The 12,886-nt window shown below is 38.0% G+C and overlaps 1 protein-coding gene across 1 annotated transcript; it reads right to left on the reverse strand.

The window, feature by feature from the left end:
* Positions 1 to 12,154: 12,154 nt before the first annotated feature.
* On the reverse strand, positions 12,155 to 12,682 carry LOC308679109 (ADP-ribosylation factor 6-like; the record flags this gene model as incomplete). Its single annotated transcript, XM_081346364.1, has 1 exon — positions 12,155 to 12,682. The coding sequence occupies one exon, from the start codon at positions 12,680 to 12,682 to the stop codon at positions 12,155 to 12,157; it is 528 nt and encodes a 175-aa protein (XP_081202490.1).
* Between the last annotated feature and the right edge of the window lie 204 nt (positions 12,683 to 12,886).

Consider the following 12,886-nt stretch of genomic DNA (forward strand, 5'->3'; position numbering starts at 1 on the left):
TCTTCTGTCCCTCTCGAGTTGCAAAGACAGATTGTCTAAGATACCAGAACATCACATTGCAAGAAACAAATCACACAGAACTTGGCTGGCTGATTGTAATACATATACATATACATATACATATACATATACATATACATATACATATACAGTACATATACATATATACATACATACATACATACATACATACATACATACATACATATATTTGTTAATTGCAAAGTCGTGTCTGACCCATCGCGACCCTATGGACAATGTTCCTCCAGGCCATCCTGTCCTCTACCATCTTCTGGAGCCCATTTAGGCTCACGCCTGCTGCTTCAGTGACTCCATCCAGCCACCTCATACTCTGTCGTCCCCTTCTTCTCTTGCCCTCAACCTTTCCCAGCATTAGGCTCTTCTCCAGCGAGTCCTTCCTTCTCATTAGGTGGCCAAAGTATTTTGAGTTTTAGCTTCAGGATCTGGCCTTCTAAAGAGCAGTCAGGGTTGATCTCCTCTAGGACTGACCTGTTTTATCACCTTGCTGTCCAAGGGACTCACAGGATTCTTCTCCAGCACCATAGTTCACACACACACACACACCCCAATATATACATATATATACTCTACTCAAAAAAATAAAGGGAACACTTAAACAACACAATGAACTATATTTAATAGCAGGATGTCTTATCTTGTGTTCCCTTTATTTTTTTGAATATATATATATATATATATATATATATATATATATATATATATATATACATATATATATATATACACACACACACACACACACACACACACACACACACACACACACACACACACACATATATATATATATATATATATATATATATATATATATATATATATATATATATATATATATATATATATATATATATATATATACTTTCTCTTTAGGGAATTGCACTAAATGTTGGTTAATTATTCTTGACATTTATACTTGGATCCCTTTGTGAAGGAAAGGATGGTAGGAAAGATTTAGGAAACTAATAATAGCCCATTTAAAATATTTACTGACTTGTATCTTGGGATATGGAAGGGGAGATATTTTTTTCCTGAAGAACTCTGCAGCTGAGTTGTTCACTACCTTTGAGGAAGCAAAGATAATAAGAAGCCGTTGATTCTTCTAATCCTTTGTGGAAAGACTATTTACTGTACTTCTCTTGCTGTGCTGCTTTTAAGCATTGTGTTCTGATCTATTTTCAGCATCTGAATGCTATAGTGGTTTCCCCTCTTATCTGGTCTGAACTTCATTCAGTTTTCTTGTCTTTTTTTGGAAGTCCTTAACACTCAAATTGTATACAGTCCTTGCTTAACAACCACAATTGGGACCAGCAACTCTGTTGCCAAGCAATGTAGTCAGTAAGCAAGACATCACATGACTGTGATGAGTTTGCTACTTCTTTTTGTTAAGCAAATCACCCAAAGTTGTTGAGCAAACTGTCAGGTGACCGTGATTAGTGCTTTTACTGCTAACTTCTCCATTGATTCTGTTTGTCAAAAGCAGATTGTGAAGACTGTTGACAATCTTGTGACCACAAGACACTGCAATGTTCATAAATGTTTTCCAATTATGAAGTGCTCAAATCTCAATCATTTCACCATGAAGAGGCTGCAAACAGTTGTTAGGTTATAAATTACTTTTTAGTGCTGTCATAACTACAGATTGCCATTGAAGAAGGTGGTTATTAAGTGAGCAGTCTCTTTTTTTTTTCTCCCTTGGGAAAAAAATCATGTTTGATCATGAAAAGAAAAAAAGAAAGGGAGAGAAAAAAATTAATCACAGTGAATATAATTTAGATTGTTGATTTTATATTGGTCCGAGATTACTTCAATTTAGTGTTGTTTTTATTGCCTTTTTTACTATGGTTTGAAATCAAAAAGTAGATTACCACCTCGATTGAGCAGATTAGCTAGGAGGTTGAACAAGAACCATCTATTATTCCCAATTATATTGCAGTCAGCAAGAGCAATATCTATGTTTACATCATTTCCCAAATTGTGCAAATGACATCATTTGGATTATTTCTGCCATTTGTATAGTGTAATGATATCAACAACATATATTTTAAAGTGTTTTTTTTTTGAAAAGCAGAGAATACTATGGATGTGATTTGAGTTTTCAAAACAAAAGGTGGGATATATATCCAATAAATGGATCAATAATCCATTATTTTACACCGTATAGTTGTAAAATTAAACTGATCAGAACAGATACTGTTGTTTTCAATTTGCTAACTATGTGTATTCCAGATTCCTGAATAAAAACACAGGGTCTTCATTATAGCTAATGCTGTGCAATTTTCATAAACTTTCTTTGTGGCAGAGCCTTACATGGGTACCAAAGACTTGCTGCCAATACTGTATTTTCTCATAACTTGCAACCTACTTTTTAAAATCTGAGCTGCATAAAAGATTTTGTCCTCATTTCAATTAAAGATAAACCACATTCTAGTCGAGTTTAACTACTTTTGATTTATGTTTTTTTGTCATCTACAGACTGAAGAACCTGAAACACAAGATGTACAGGAAAATCTGTACTTTTCAAAATGTTCCAGCTGAATACACACACACACACACACACACACATTAATGTAATCATGTGGATGTTAGAGAACAATTTGAACCAAAATCTGACCTTAAGGAAATAAATTAATATAAAAAGTGTAGATAAAATTAATATAAAAAGTGTAGATAACTAGGTACCGATCAAAAAAAAAAAAGAAAAGAAATGGACACGGGCACAAGCATTCATGCAAACATTTTCACAGAAGTCTGGATGAACGGGACTTGCAACCAGTAAGACAATGTCTATGGAGATTCTCAGTCTTCCAAGTCCAGCCATCCAGGTACTTGAAAAAGCATCTTTGAGACAACTAGTAAGAGATGACAATAAGTGAAATGAAACTCCTAAAATTATCTGTCCCATTTGGAAGAAAAGATATGAACTTTAAAAGTTCTGTGCATTTCATACACAAATTTAATTCATTTTAGATATGAGGTTTAGGCTTAGCATAGTCTTTTGCTCTTCTTTTAATATGCTTCCTGGACTTACTTGATGTACAACCGTTCATTTAGCAATGGTTTGCAGTTATAGTGATCCTGAAAAAAGTGATTTTTTAATGTGCTCATCTTACAACTGATACAACCTCCCCACAGACACATGATAAAATTTGTGTGCTTGGCAACCGGCATGCACTGACAATAGTTGCAGTATCCTAGAGTCATGTGATTGCCCTTTGCAACCTTCCTAGCCAGTTCCTAATAAGCAAAGTCAATGAGCCAGATTCACACAACAACCAGGTGATTCACTTAACAACTGCAGTGTTATACTTAGCTACCATAACAAAAGAAGTTGCTAAATCAGGCACAATTCACTTACTAACCATCTTGCTTAGTAGTGGAAGTAATTGTGGATGAATGTGAAGGACTGTCTTTAATCTGCAGAATCATTTTGCAGACATGCTGGGCTAAACAGAGCAGGAAAGACATGTATGGAGCCTTCGTTTCTCACTATCCTGCCCGTATGGGCATAATAATGGGAAAAAGCCTTACAGGGATGTTTCTGCTCATTGGATTTATATCTAGGTCAGGAAAAAAGCCCTCCTAAATATATTCAAGAATGTTCTGAAGTTACAAAATGAAGAAAAAAAAAGAATTAAAGCAGGAAAGAGAGAAAGATACAAGAAGCAAGAAACAGAATATCTTCAGTTTCATACTCCATGACTAGTTGCAGGTGGTAGCATCAGATGACATGGTTATTATGAATCTTCCTGGCGCACCCAAGTAATGCAAATATTCCTCTGGCTGTTTTATGCATAAGCCTAGATCTGCCAGTTATTCCAGCATACTAGCATTATTTTCTTCATTTTTTTTTCTTAGAGAAAATTAATCAGTTACTGTACCACAAAAGACTTATTAACAATTTCCATTTTTGACTTGCTCATTCAGCAAACAATCTCTTGCTCTCTCTTAATTGCCATCGAAATTCTACAGAGGATTTATGGCAATGATTAAATGTCTATGGAGGTTTTCAGTCATCCAGGTATGGCTGTCCCAAAGGTGCTTTTTTCAGGAGGCAACTGTACTTTCTTGTGTTTCTTCTGAAGATATTTCACTTCTCATCCAAGAAGCTTCTTTAGCTCTGACTAGATGGTGGGGAGTTGAAGGATTTATATTGCTTACAGACAGAAGTTCATTTGCATTCTTTTAGAGAGTCGTTGAAACCACTTGGAGGGTGAGGACACAGGTAAACCTCCCTGAGAACACAGGTAATTATCCAAATGGTTTCAATGACTCTCTAAAGCAGACATGTCAAACTCGTGATGCCATGTGATGTTGCACAATGTATAGGGACAGTTTTCGCCATTGCCAGCAACGGGGTGGGCCTGGCTTCCGGATGATGCATCTGGCCCACGGGCCAGCAGTTTGACACCCCTTCTCTAAAGGAATGCAAATGACCAGCTGTCTGCAAGGAGTATAAAGGCTTCAATTCCCCACCATCTAGTCGGAGCTAAAGAAGCTTTTTGGATAAGAAGCAAAACGTCTTCAAAAGAAACACAAGAAAGTCCAGTTGCCTCCTGAAAAAAGCACATTTGGGATGCCAATGATTATTTCCTAAACACCAAGTCTCTTCCTTGGCACAATGTGGACAACAGGCCTAAAACAGTTTATATATAAAAAAGCCTCATAAGGAGGTTTCCTTCTATCATCTGATCACTTACCTCTTAGAATAATGGGAATTTTTATTCACAGTAGTCAAAATAATCATAAGGGAAACTTGATAAATGTTTCATCCTTGTGATGTTCCACCACAATACTTCTCAAGCCATTACAGCAGTAGCATGGAAGTTGTTTTTCCATAGTTTGATTTTGCAACATTGCAATGTTGTAACATTTTGATCCATCATCTGGGATTTTTTTTCATGCAACTGTTTTCTAGACAGAGTGAACAATGACCATTTAAGAACAGAAACTGGATTGGCAATATTATGAGACAAAACAGAAAATTCAATGTATGTATTTCCTTACTGAGAATGCTAACATCTATTATGTATTCAGTATCATTGCTATAGGTGTATCCATCACCGGCTAGGATGCAAAATATATCTACACAATTCATTATTTAATGTATAAGGCATCAGTGGTAGTTGTTTTGTGGGTGCTTATGCTGACTTAGATGATATTAGATAACCCCTGCCCTGTTGGGTCATTGTTTCAGCTATATTTCCTTTCTAAACAGAGAAACCAAGGCAAGCAAAAAATGCAGTGGGAACAGGAATGACTTCTGACTTCCTGCAAAAATGACTTCTGACTTCCTGCTGGCTTCCCCACTGTGTTTCCTTGTGGCAATCTGGCAGGAAGGCTAGAAAATTTCCCTTCTTACCTCCCTTTGCTCTTCCCTTCCCTTTCCAGTAAGCAGCTCGTTGGCAGCTACTGGGTGGTGGGGAAGTGAAGAAACTCAAGACTGGCTGGAAAACTGCCACCCAACATTGAAAAGAAAAATCTGTAGCAATCTAGCACTTAAGCAGCTGTAACTTTCCCAAATATAAGTCCAAAATCTGGGACATATTCATACATTAATCCATGTGAGGTACCTTGGTTTTAAGTGTTGCTCTATGTCTATGTTGTCTGATTTTACCGAATAAAAAGTTAGGCCACTGAGAGTTTTAGTAGTATATAGATTAAAATCATAGAATATAGGAGATCATCTAACCCAGAGATTCCCAAACTTGGCCATTTTAAATATGTGGACCTCCCAGAATTCCCCAATTAGCTGGCTAGGGAATTCTAGAAGTCCACATATCTTAAAGTTGCCTGTTTTGAGAAATACTGATTTAATCCAACTACCTCCTTAGTACACTATTATGGGATCACAGATAGATGTCCATCCAGCCTTTGTTTGAATGCCTCCAGGCAAGGGAATGAATATCATCTTTTCATGGAGATTTTTCCATCGTTGAACAAATGTTACCATTATGACATTATTCCTGATCTCCAACTGAAATCTACTTCCTATCATTTAAACCCAGTGTTGCTTTTTGCTGTCTTCTGGAACAGCTGTGAAAAATTATAATCTTGCCCATTGCTCCTAACAATTTATATGCATTATTTGGCAAACTATTAAATGATCAGCATTTAGTATAAAGCACACATTCTCAGTCTGTTTCAGCTCCATTCATTGTTTCTTGCAAAGTCTTTATCTAGTTATTGCCCTATGCTTTTTCCTTGTCTTTTGGTTAAAGGAGGAGGTCCTGTAACTTCCCATTTGTTTTCTGACTTTATGGGTGATATAATAAATGCACAGCATGGAACACCAGTAGAGAAAGCGTTGAGAAATCTGATGCACAATAATTTTGATATAAATGAAATTAATTCTGGGTTTCCTAAGCATATGGAAGAACCCAAAATAGATGTACGGAATTAAATTGGCACAGTTAATTTTGCAATATATTTTGCCTGATCCCCCAAAGGAGGAAAATGCATCAGCTATACAGAAACAGATGAAGAAAAGTCAGAGAAATGTATGTACAAAACTGTTATTTAGCCACATGTAACATATGAAGAGAAAGTGCATCAAAATTAGTGAATATTGTAGAGAAAACTTTCTGTGGCACTTGTAAATTGTGATGCTAAAAAAAACCTTAGAATTGGCAAAATAGATAATTCATCAAAAAGGAAGATGACACACTCCTTCCTACCAAGATGTTTATACATGTGACTTATCAATATTTACATTACTCATCAGGACAATAAATAAAGGCATTTCCAAATGGAGTGTGTACTTGTTCATCTATTGCTACTGTAAAATGCTCAGAACTGGCCTTGGTAGCTGAGGATGGTAGATTTGAAATCATTTTCCCTCCCCTTCCCATCTCAGAATACCTTTGTGTATTTCCAGCAAACAGAAATGAAGGTAATTCATTTGTTGGCTGTACTTCCAATCCTCTCTCTGTGCCTGGCACTAGTGAGGAATCTTCCAAGAATCTGAAGTCTAAGTGAGTTACAATTTATTTACAGAATAATTAACTAAATCCCCCAAGTATTCTTGCATTTTTCAATTTCCTGGGCTTACCATTAATCTTGAACACGCAGCAAGGCAGCAGAGGGCAGTGGAAAGTCCATCTTGACAGGTACATCTTTTTTATACGAGCTTTTTCTAAGGAAGCCTAGCAAACACAGTGGTATAGGTAGTCCTCAACATGATCACCATTATGACCACCAGAATTTCTTTTATTGAAGAAAGGAATTGTTAAGTGAATTGCACTCAATTTTGCATATATATATTTTTGCCACAGTAGTTAAACGAATCATTTCATTTATTAAATGAATCCTGCTTCTCCCATTGACTGTGCTTGTCAGAAGCTGCCTGGGAAGATTGCAAATGGCATTCACATGACCTGGGATGGTGCAACCATTATAAAATCATGCCAAATCCAATAATTAAAAAATCCAAGGTAAGGGCAAATTCAAAAATGCCAGGGAGTTTCTAGAAGCCTGGCAATCTGACAAATCAGCCATCAATAGACACATAGACTAACAACATCCATAGATTATGCAAAAGAGACACTCAACCAGCCCAAAAGAGAAAAGGACTCCAGCACCTCTCCATCAATAATCAGCACCTAGATTAGCATAGATTAACTCCAAGATTAACTTCAGACCAACAATCAAGTAAGCAATACCCTATCAAGAAACTATCAAAAAGCCGTTAGTAAACAGAATCCCTAAGACTCCTCCCACCCACCTGGACAGTCAAGACACCAGAATATAAACAGACAGCAAACAGCACTCCTTGCTAGCATTGATGATGTTACTTAGTTAGGTTAATGAAATGTATATACATCTATATGAAGCCGCTGGGTGAGGTCATTCATGGTTTCGGGGTGGGGTATCATCAGTACGCTGATGATACCCAACTTTTTTTTCTCCACCCCGAACCAACCCAGCGATGCCCTCGCCGTGATGTCCCATTGCCTGGAGGCGGTCCGGATCTGGATGGGGAGAAACAGGCTTTGTCTCAATCCTGCCAAGACTGAGTGGCTTTTCGTATCGGCATCTCGGGCTAACCAAACTATTCCACCTTTAACGATGGAGGGGTGAGGTGTTACCCCCTGTTGATAGGGCTCGCAACCTGGGCATCCTCCTGGACTCACAGCTCAATTTTGAAGATCATATAGGAGCCGTGACCAGGGGGGCTTTTGCTCAGGTTCGCCTGGTGCACCAGTTATGACCCTACCTGGACCGAGATGCCCTATGCACATTCACTCATGTGCTCGTGACCTCCCGGCTAGACTACTGCAACGCTCTCTACAAGGGGCTGCCCTTGAGGACCACGCGGAGGCTTCAACTGGTGCAGAATGCAGCCGCACGAGTTGTTATGGGAGTTTCCCGATACTCCCGTGTAACACCTCTTCTCCATGAGCTGCATTGGCTTCCGGTTGCCCTCCGGGTGAGATTCAAGGTGCTGGTAATGACCTATAAAGCTCTAAATGGCTTGGGTCTGGATTATCTAAGGGAACACCTGCTGCCGGCATCAACTTCCCATCGTCCTGTGCGCTCCCACAGGGAGGGCCTTCTCAGGGTGCCGGCGATTAAGGAGTGCTGGCGGGTGATCCCCAGGGGGAGGGCATTCTCTGTGGGCGCGCCTGCCCTTTGGAATGATTTACGGGTGGAACTTTAGACTGCACCTGATCTGCGTTCATTTCACCGGGACCTAAAAACCTGGTTTTTTGATCTATCAGGCCTGCACTGAAGGGGTTTTAGCTTTTAATATTGTTTTAATTGTTGGGATTAAGTAATTTAATCTATTTTAATTTTATACTATTTTTATATTGTATTTTATGCTGCCCTGTAAACCGCCCTGAGTCCTTCGGGAATAGGGCGGTATAAAAATTTAATTAAATAATTAAATAAATAAATAAATAAATTAAACTACACATACCCAATTCCAGAAACCGTTCCTTATATGTTTTAGTCTCCAATCCCCTAATCATCTTTGTTGCTCTTCTCTGTACTCTTTCTAGAGTCTCAACATCTTTTTTACATCGTGGTGACAAAAACTGGATGCAGTATTCCAAGTGTGGCCTTACCAAGGCATTGTAAAGTGGTATTAATACTTCACGTGATCTTGATTCTATCCCTCTGTTAATGCAGCCTAGCACTGTGTTGGCTTTTTTGGCAGCTGCAGCACACTGCTGGCTCATATTTAAGTTATTGTCCACTAGGACTCTCACAGTTAGTACTATTGAGCAAGGTATCACCTATACTATACCTGCACATTTGGTTTTTCTTGCCTAAATGTAGAACCTTACTTTTTTCACCACTGAATTTCATTTTGTTAGCCTGTCTTCTGGAGTTTTGGCTATTCCTGCCAGCTTAGTGTCGTCTGCAAATTTGATGAGTTCCCCATCTATCCCCTCATCCAAATCATTGATGAAGATGTTGAAGAGCACTGGGCCCAGAACAGAGCCCTGGGGCACCCCACTACATACTTCTTTCCATGTAGATGCAGTTCCATTGAGGATCACATGCTGAATATGGCCGGTCAGCTAGCTATGAATCCATCTGGTGGTGATTCTGTCTAACCCACATTTTTCTATCTTATCAAGTAGAAGGTTGATTATCAAATGCCTTACTGATTTCCAAGTAAATTGTATCCACAGCATTCCTCTGATCCATTAATTTTGTTACTTGGTCAAAGAATGCAATAAGATTTGTCTGGCATGATCTGTTTTTGACAAACCCATGTTGGCTTTTAGTAATGACTTTGTTTGCCTCTAGGTGCTCACTGATTCGTTGTTTGATGATCTTTTCCAGAATCTTCCCAGGTATTAAGGCTGATAGGTCTGTTATTTCCTGGATCTATTTTTTTCCTTTTTTTGAAGATGGGAACTACATCAGCTCTCGTCCAGTCCTCTGGTAGTTCCCCAGTGCTCCAGGATCTTTGAAAAATATAGTTCAGTGGTTCTGAGATCACGTCTGCCAGTTCCTTGAGAACCTTGGGGTGTAATCCATCTGGTCCTGGTGATTTGAACTTGTCTAGACTGGACAGGTGCTCACTTTCCATTTTCTTGCCTATCTTAACTTGTGTTTCTATTCTGTTTTTTTATGGAACTATTTTTCATAGGTTGGTCTGTTTTTTCCCTTTGTGTAAAGACAGATGCAAAGAACGAGTTAAATAGTTCTGCCTTCTCCCTGTTACTTGTCACCTTCTTGCCACTTTCAACCACTAATGGACCAATCATTTCCTTCACTTTTTTCTTGTTTTTTTTTACATGCTGAAAGAATCTTATTCTTTTGTGTGTGTTTTTAAATTAACTTTTAATTAATTTTATTTTTTCTTTTATAAGCTGCAAGGAGAGCTTTTGTTCCTATCACCCTCTCACACTACCATCATCATGTTGTGTACTAACTGTGTGAAGCTTCAGGTATTTTGAAAGTCTTTTTAAGATCTCATGAGGAAGATAATAATGATGTTGATAATTAAAATAGAGTACTGTCTACCATGTTTCAGTGGGCAAATTTACCAACCAGAGGCTCAGACAAGGATCTTCGTGGGCTGAGACTAATGAATCAATGATTCTGCAAATTTAGTACTTCCTTTCCCTTCTAATAATAATAATAATAATAATAATAATAATAATAATAATAATAATAATAATAATAATAATGCATACAAGTCAATTTGTAATGTGATTTCTGACCCTTCATGAATGGTGGTTACAAATGCCAGGCAGTACAAGATCTTTTAATGTACCTCTGCACAATGTTGTTGTTAGAAACAATTTATACTTTCACTTGTATGAGCCAGATCTTAGAAAATGACAGGAAGAGATAAGAGCTGATATCACAACAAGGCACTGTATTTATAACAATTTGAAATAATTAGAACATCTTACGTGCCATGCTGAATTTCTGTGAGGTGTCACTATGTGTACCATTAGTGACATTGATGTGTGTAACATGTATCTAATTATCTTGAGATTCTCCCAGTTTACAAGGATTCTCATTTGGAAAGTTGTTAATTGCTTATTGTTGCTCATCTATGACCTAGAGAAAAATCATGTTCCACTGGATGAAGGTACTTCTCGTTCATTTTTGCTGACACTAACTTTCATCACTTTCTGTTCCTTGGCAGAAGAACTTAGAAAAATCTGGTTAGTCAGAGATTCAGTGAGGTGGAGATTGAAGGAAAACTTCACAACTTTAAAAGGCTGAAATCTCTGGAGAACTCTTGGCCACATTTATAATAAGGAAGTGTTGATAGCATCACAACAAGATTATTAATGGACTATCAACTTCTCTCTGTGTATAGTGAATATGGTAGTGAGGACAAGGGGACCTTGGTATAGGCTGAGTTTTTGCTATTTTTAAAACAATTGTACTCCTTTACTGCACCTCCATAATTATATAAATGATAAGCTGAGTCCAAGAATGAATTGGGTAAAGCCAATGGTAGATCCCAAATCCCAAACTGGATTTAAAATTCAAAGACAATGAGCAATCTGTGGGTATCAATTAAATCAACAGTGATGGGGATCTATATTTATCAAAGCTAAGAACTTGGCTATTTCCCTTGCATGCTAAAAATCTTTTGCTTAGTGTTATGTGGATTATCTTCACAGCTGATTTACCTACTAGGTAGTAAGCATTGATTGGGAATAAATAATAATTTATGTTATATTTTAATCAATAAATTGTCATATTTTTGCATAGATATGTATCATGAACCTATACAAGATTTTGATACCAGTGCATCTGGAGCATGTGAATTAGCCACTTGCATGTGAGTAATTAAAGCAGCTATGTGGTTTTTCAAAATCACATGACTGCTATTGGGAGGCTTGTGCTGTAAATGCACCAACATGGAAGCTGAAGCTGCTACTTTAATAGGTCACAGAGAAGTGGTACTTTTTTTTTACCAAGCATTTTTTTATTTAACTGGGAAGCAGTCAAATGTGCAGGAGGAAAAGATAATTGGAGAAGACGTGAGCAATTATTAAAATCCTATGGATGCTTAATTTCTGAACTTTTTAGTAGAGAGAATCATTGTTTTCTGGGAAGCCACAGTGTTCCTTATGTGTGCTAATTCTCTTAATGACTAGTAACAGTTTCTCATGGTTTAAAATAATCATTAGGATTTATAGTTAGATGTTAACCATGTCAGCCCTTCATAGAGTCCATCATCCGAGGTGGCACAGGATGGCTGAACATACCAATTCCTATCCCTGATTTGGGTCAGGCCCAGTTTTTCTTGGATCTCATGTGGCTTCATGGCATCGGGAAGGTCCTGCTTCTTGGCGAAGATAAGGATGATAGCATCCCGCATCTCTCGATCATTGATAATACGGTGCAATTCCTGATGGGCCTCATCAATGCGGTCCCGATCAGCACAGTCCACCACAAATATCAGGCCCTGTGTACCTGTGTAATAGAGCCGCCACAAAGGCTGGATTTTATCTTGGCCCCCAACATCCCACAAGTTAAACTTGACATTTTTATAAGTCACTGTTTCTACATTGAAACCCACAGTTGGGATGGTTGTGACTGCTTGACCCAGCTTCAGTTTGTATAAGATTGTGGTCTTCCCTGCAGCATCCAAGCCAAGCATCAAGATCCGCATCTCCTTGTTTTCAAAGATCTTAGACAGTACTTTGCCCATGATGGCAGCAGTAGAGAGCCAGGCATCTACAAGAAGATAGAGAAGAGTTGTTGTTACACCCAGTAACAAAAATGTGGTACTTTCATGTGGGTTCCAAACCGCTTCTTCCACATTCATCCAAAGCATTAGTCTTAACTGGTATTAAATCTTGGAGTTCTCTCAACAAATAGCTCATTACTGAGGCCATGCAATGATATCTATTTG

Source organism: Vipera berus, assembly GCF_964194415.1.
Source record: "Vipera berus genome assembly, chromosome: Z".
Classification (NCBI taxonomy): Eukaryota; Metazoa; Chordata; class Lepidosauria; order Squamata; family Viperidae; genus Vipera; species Vipera berus.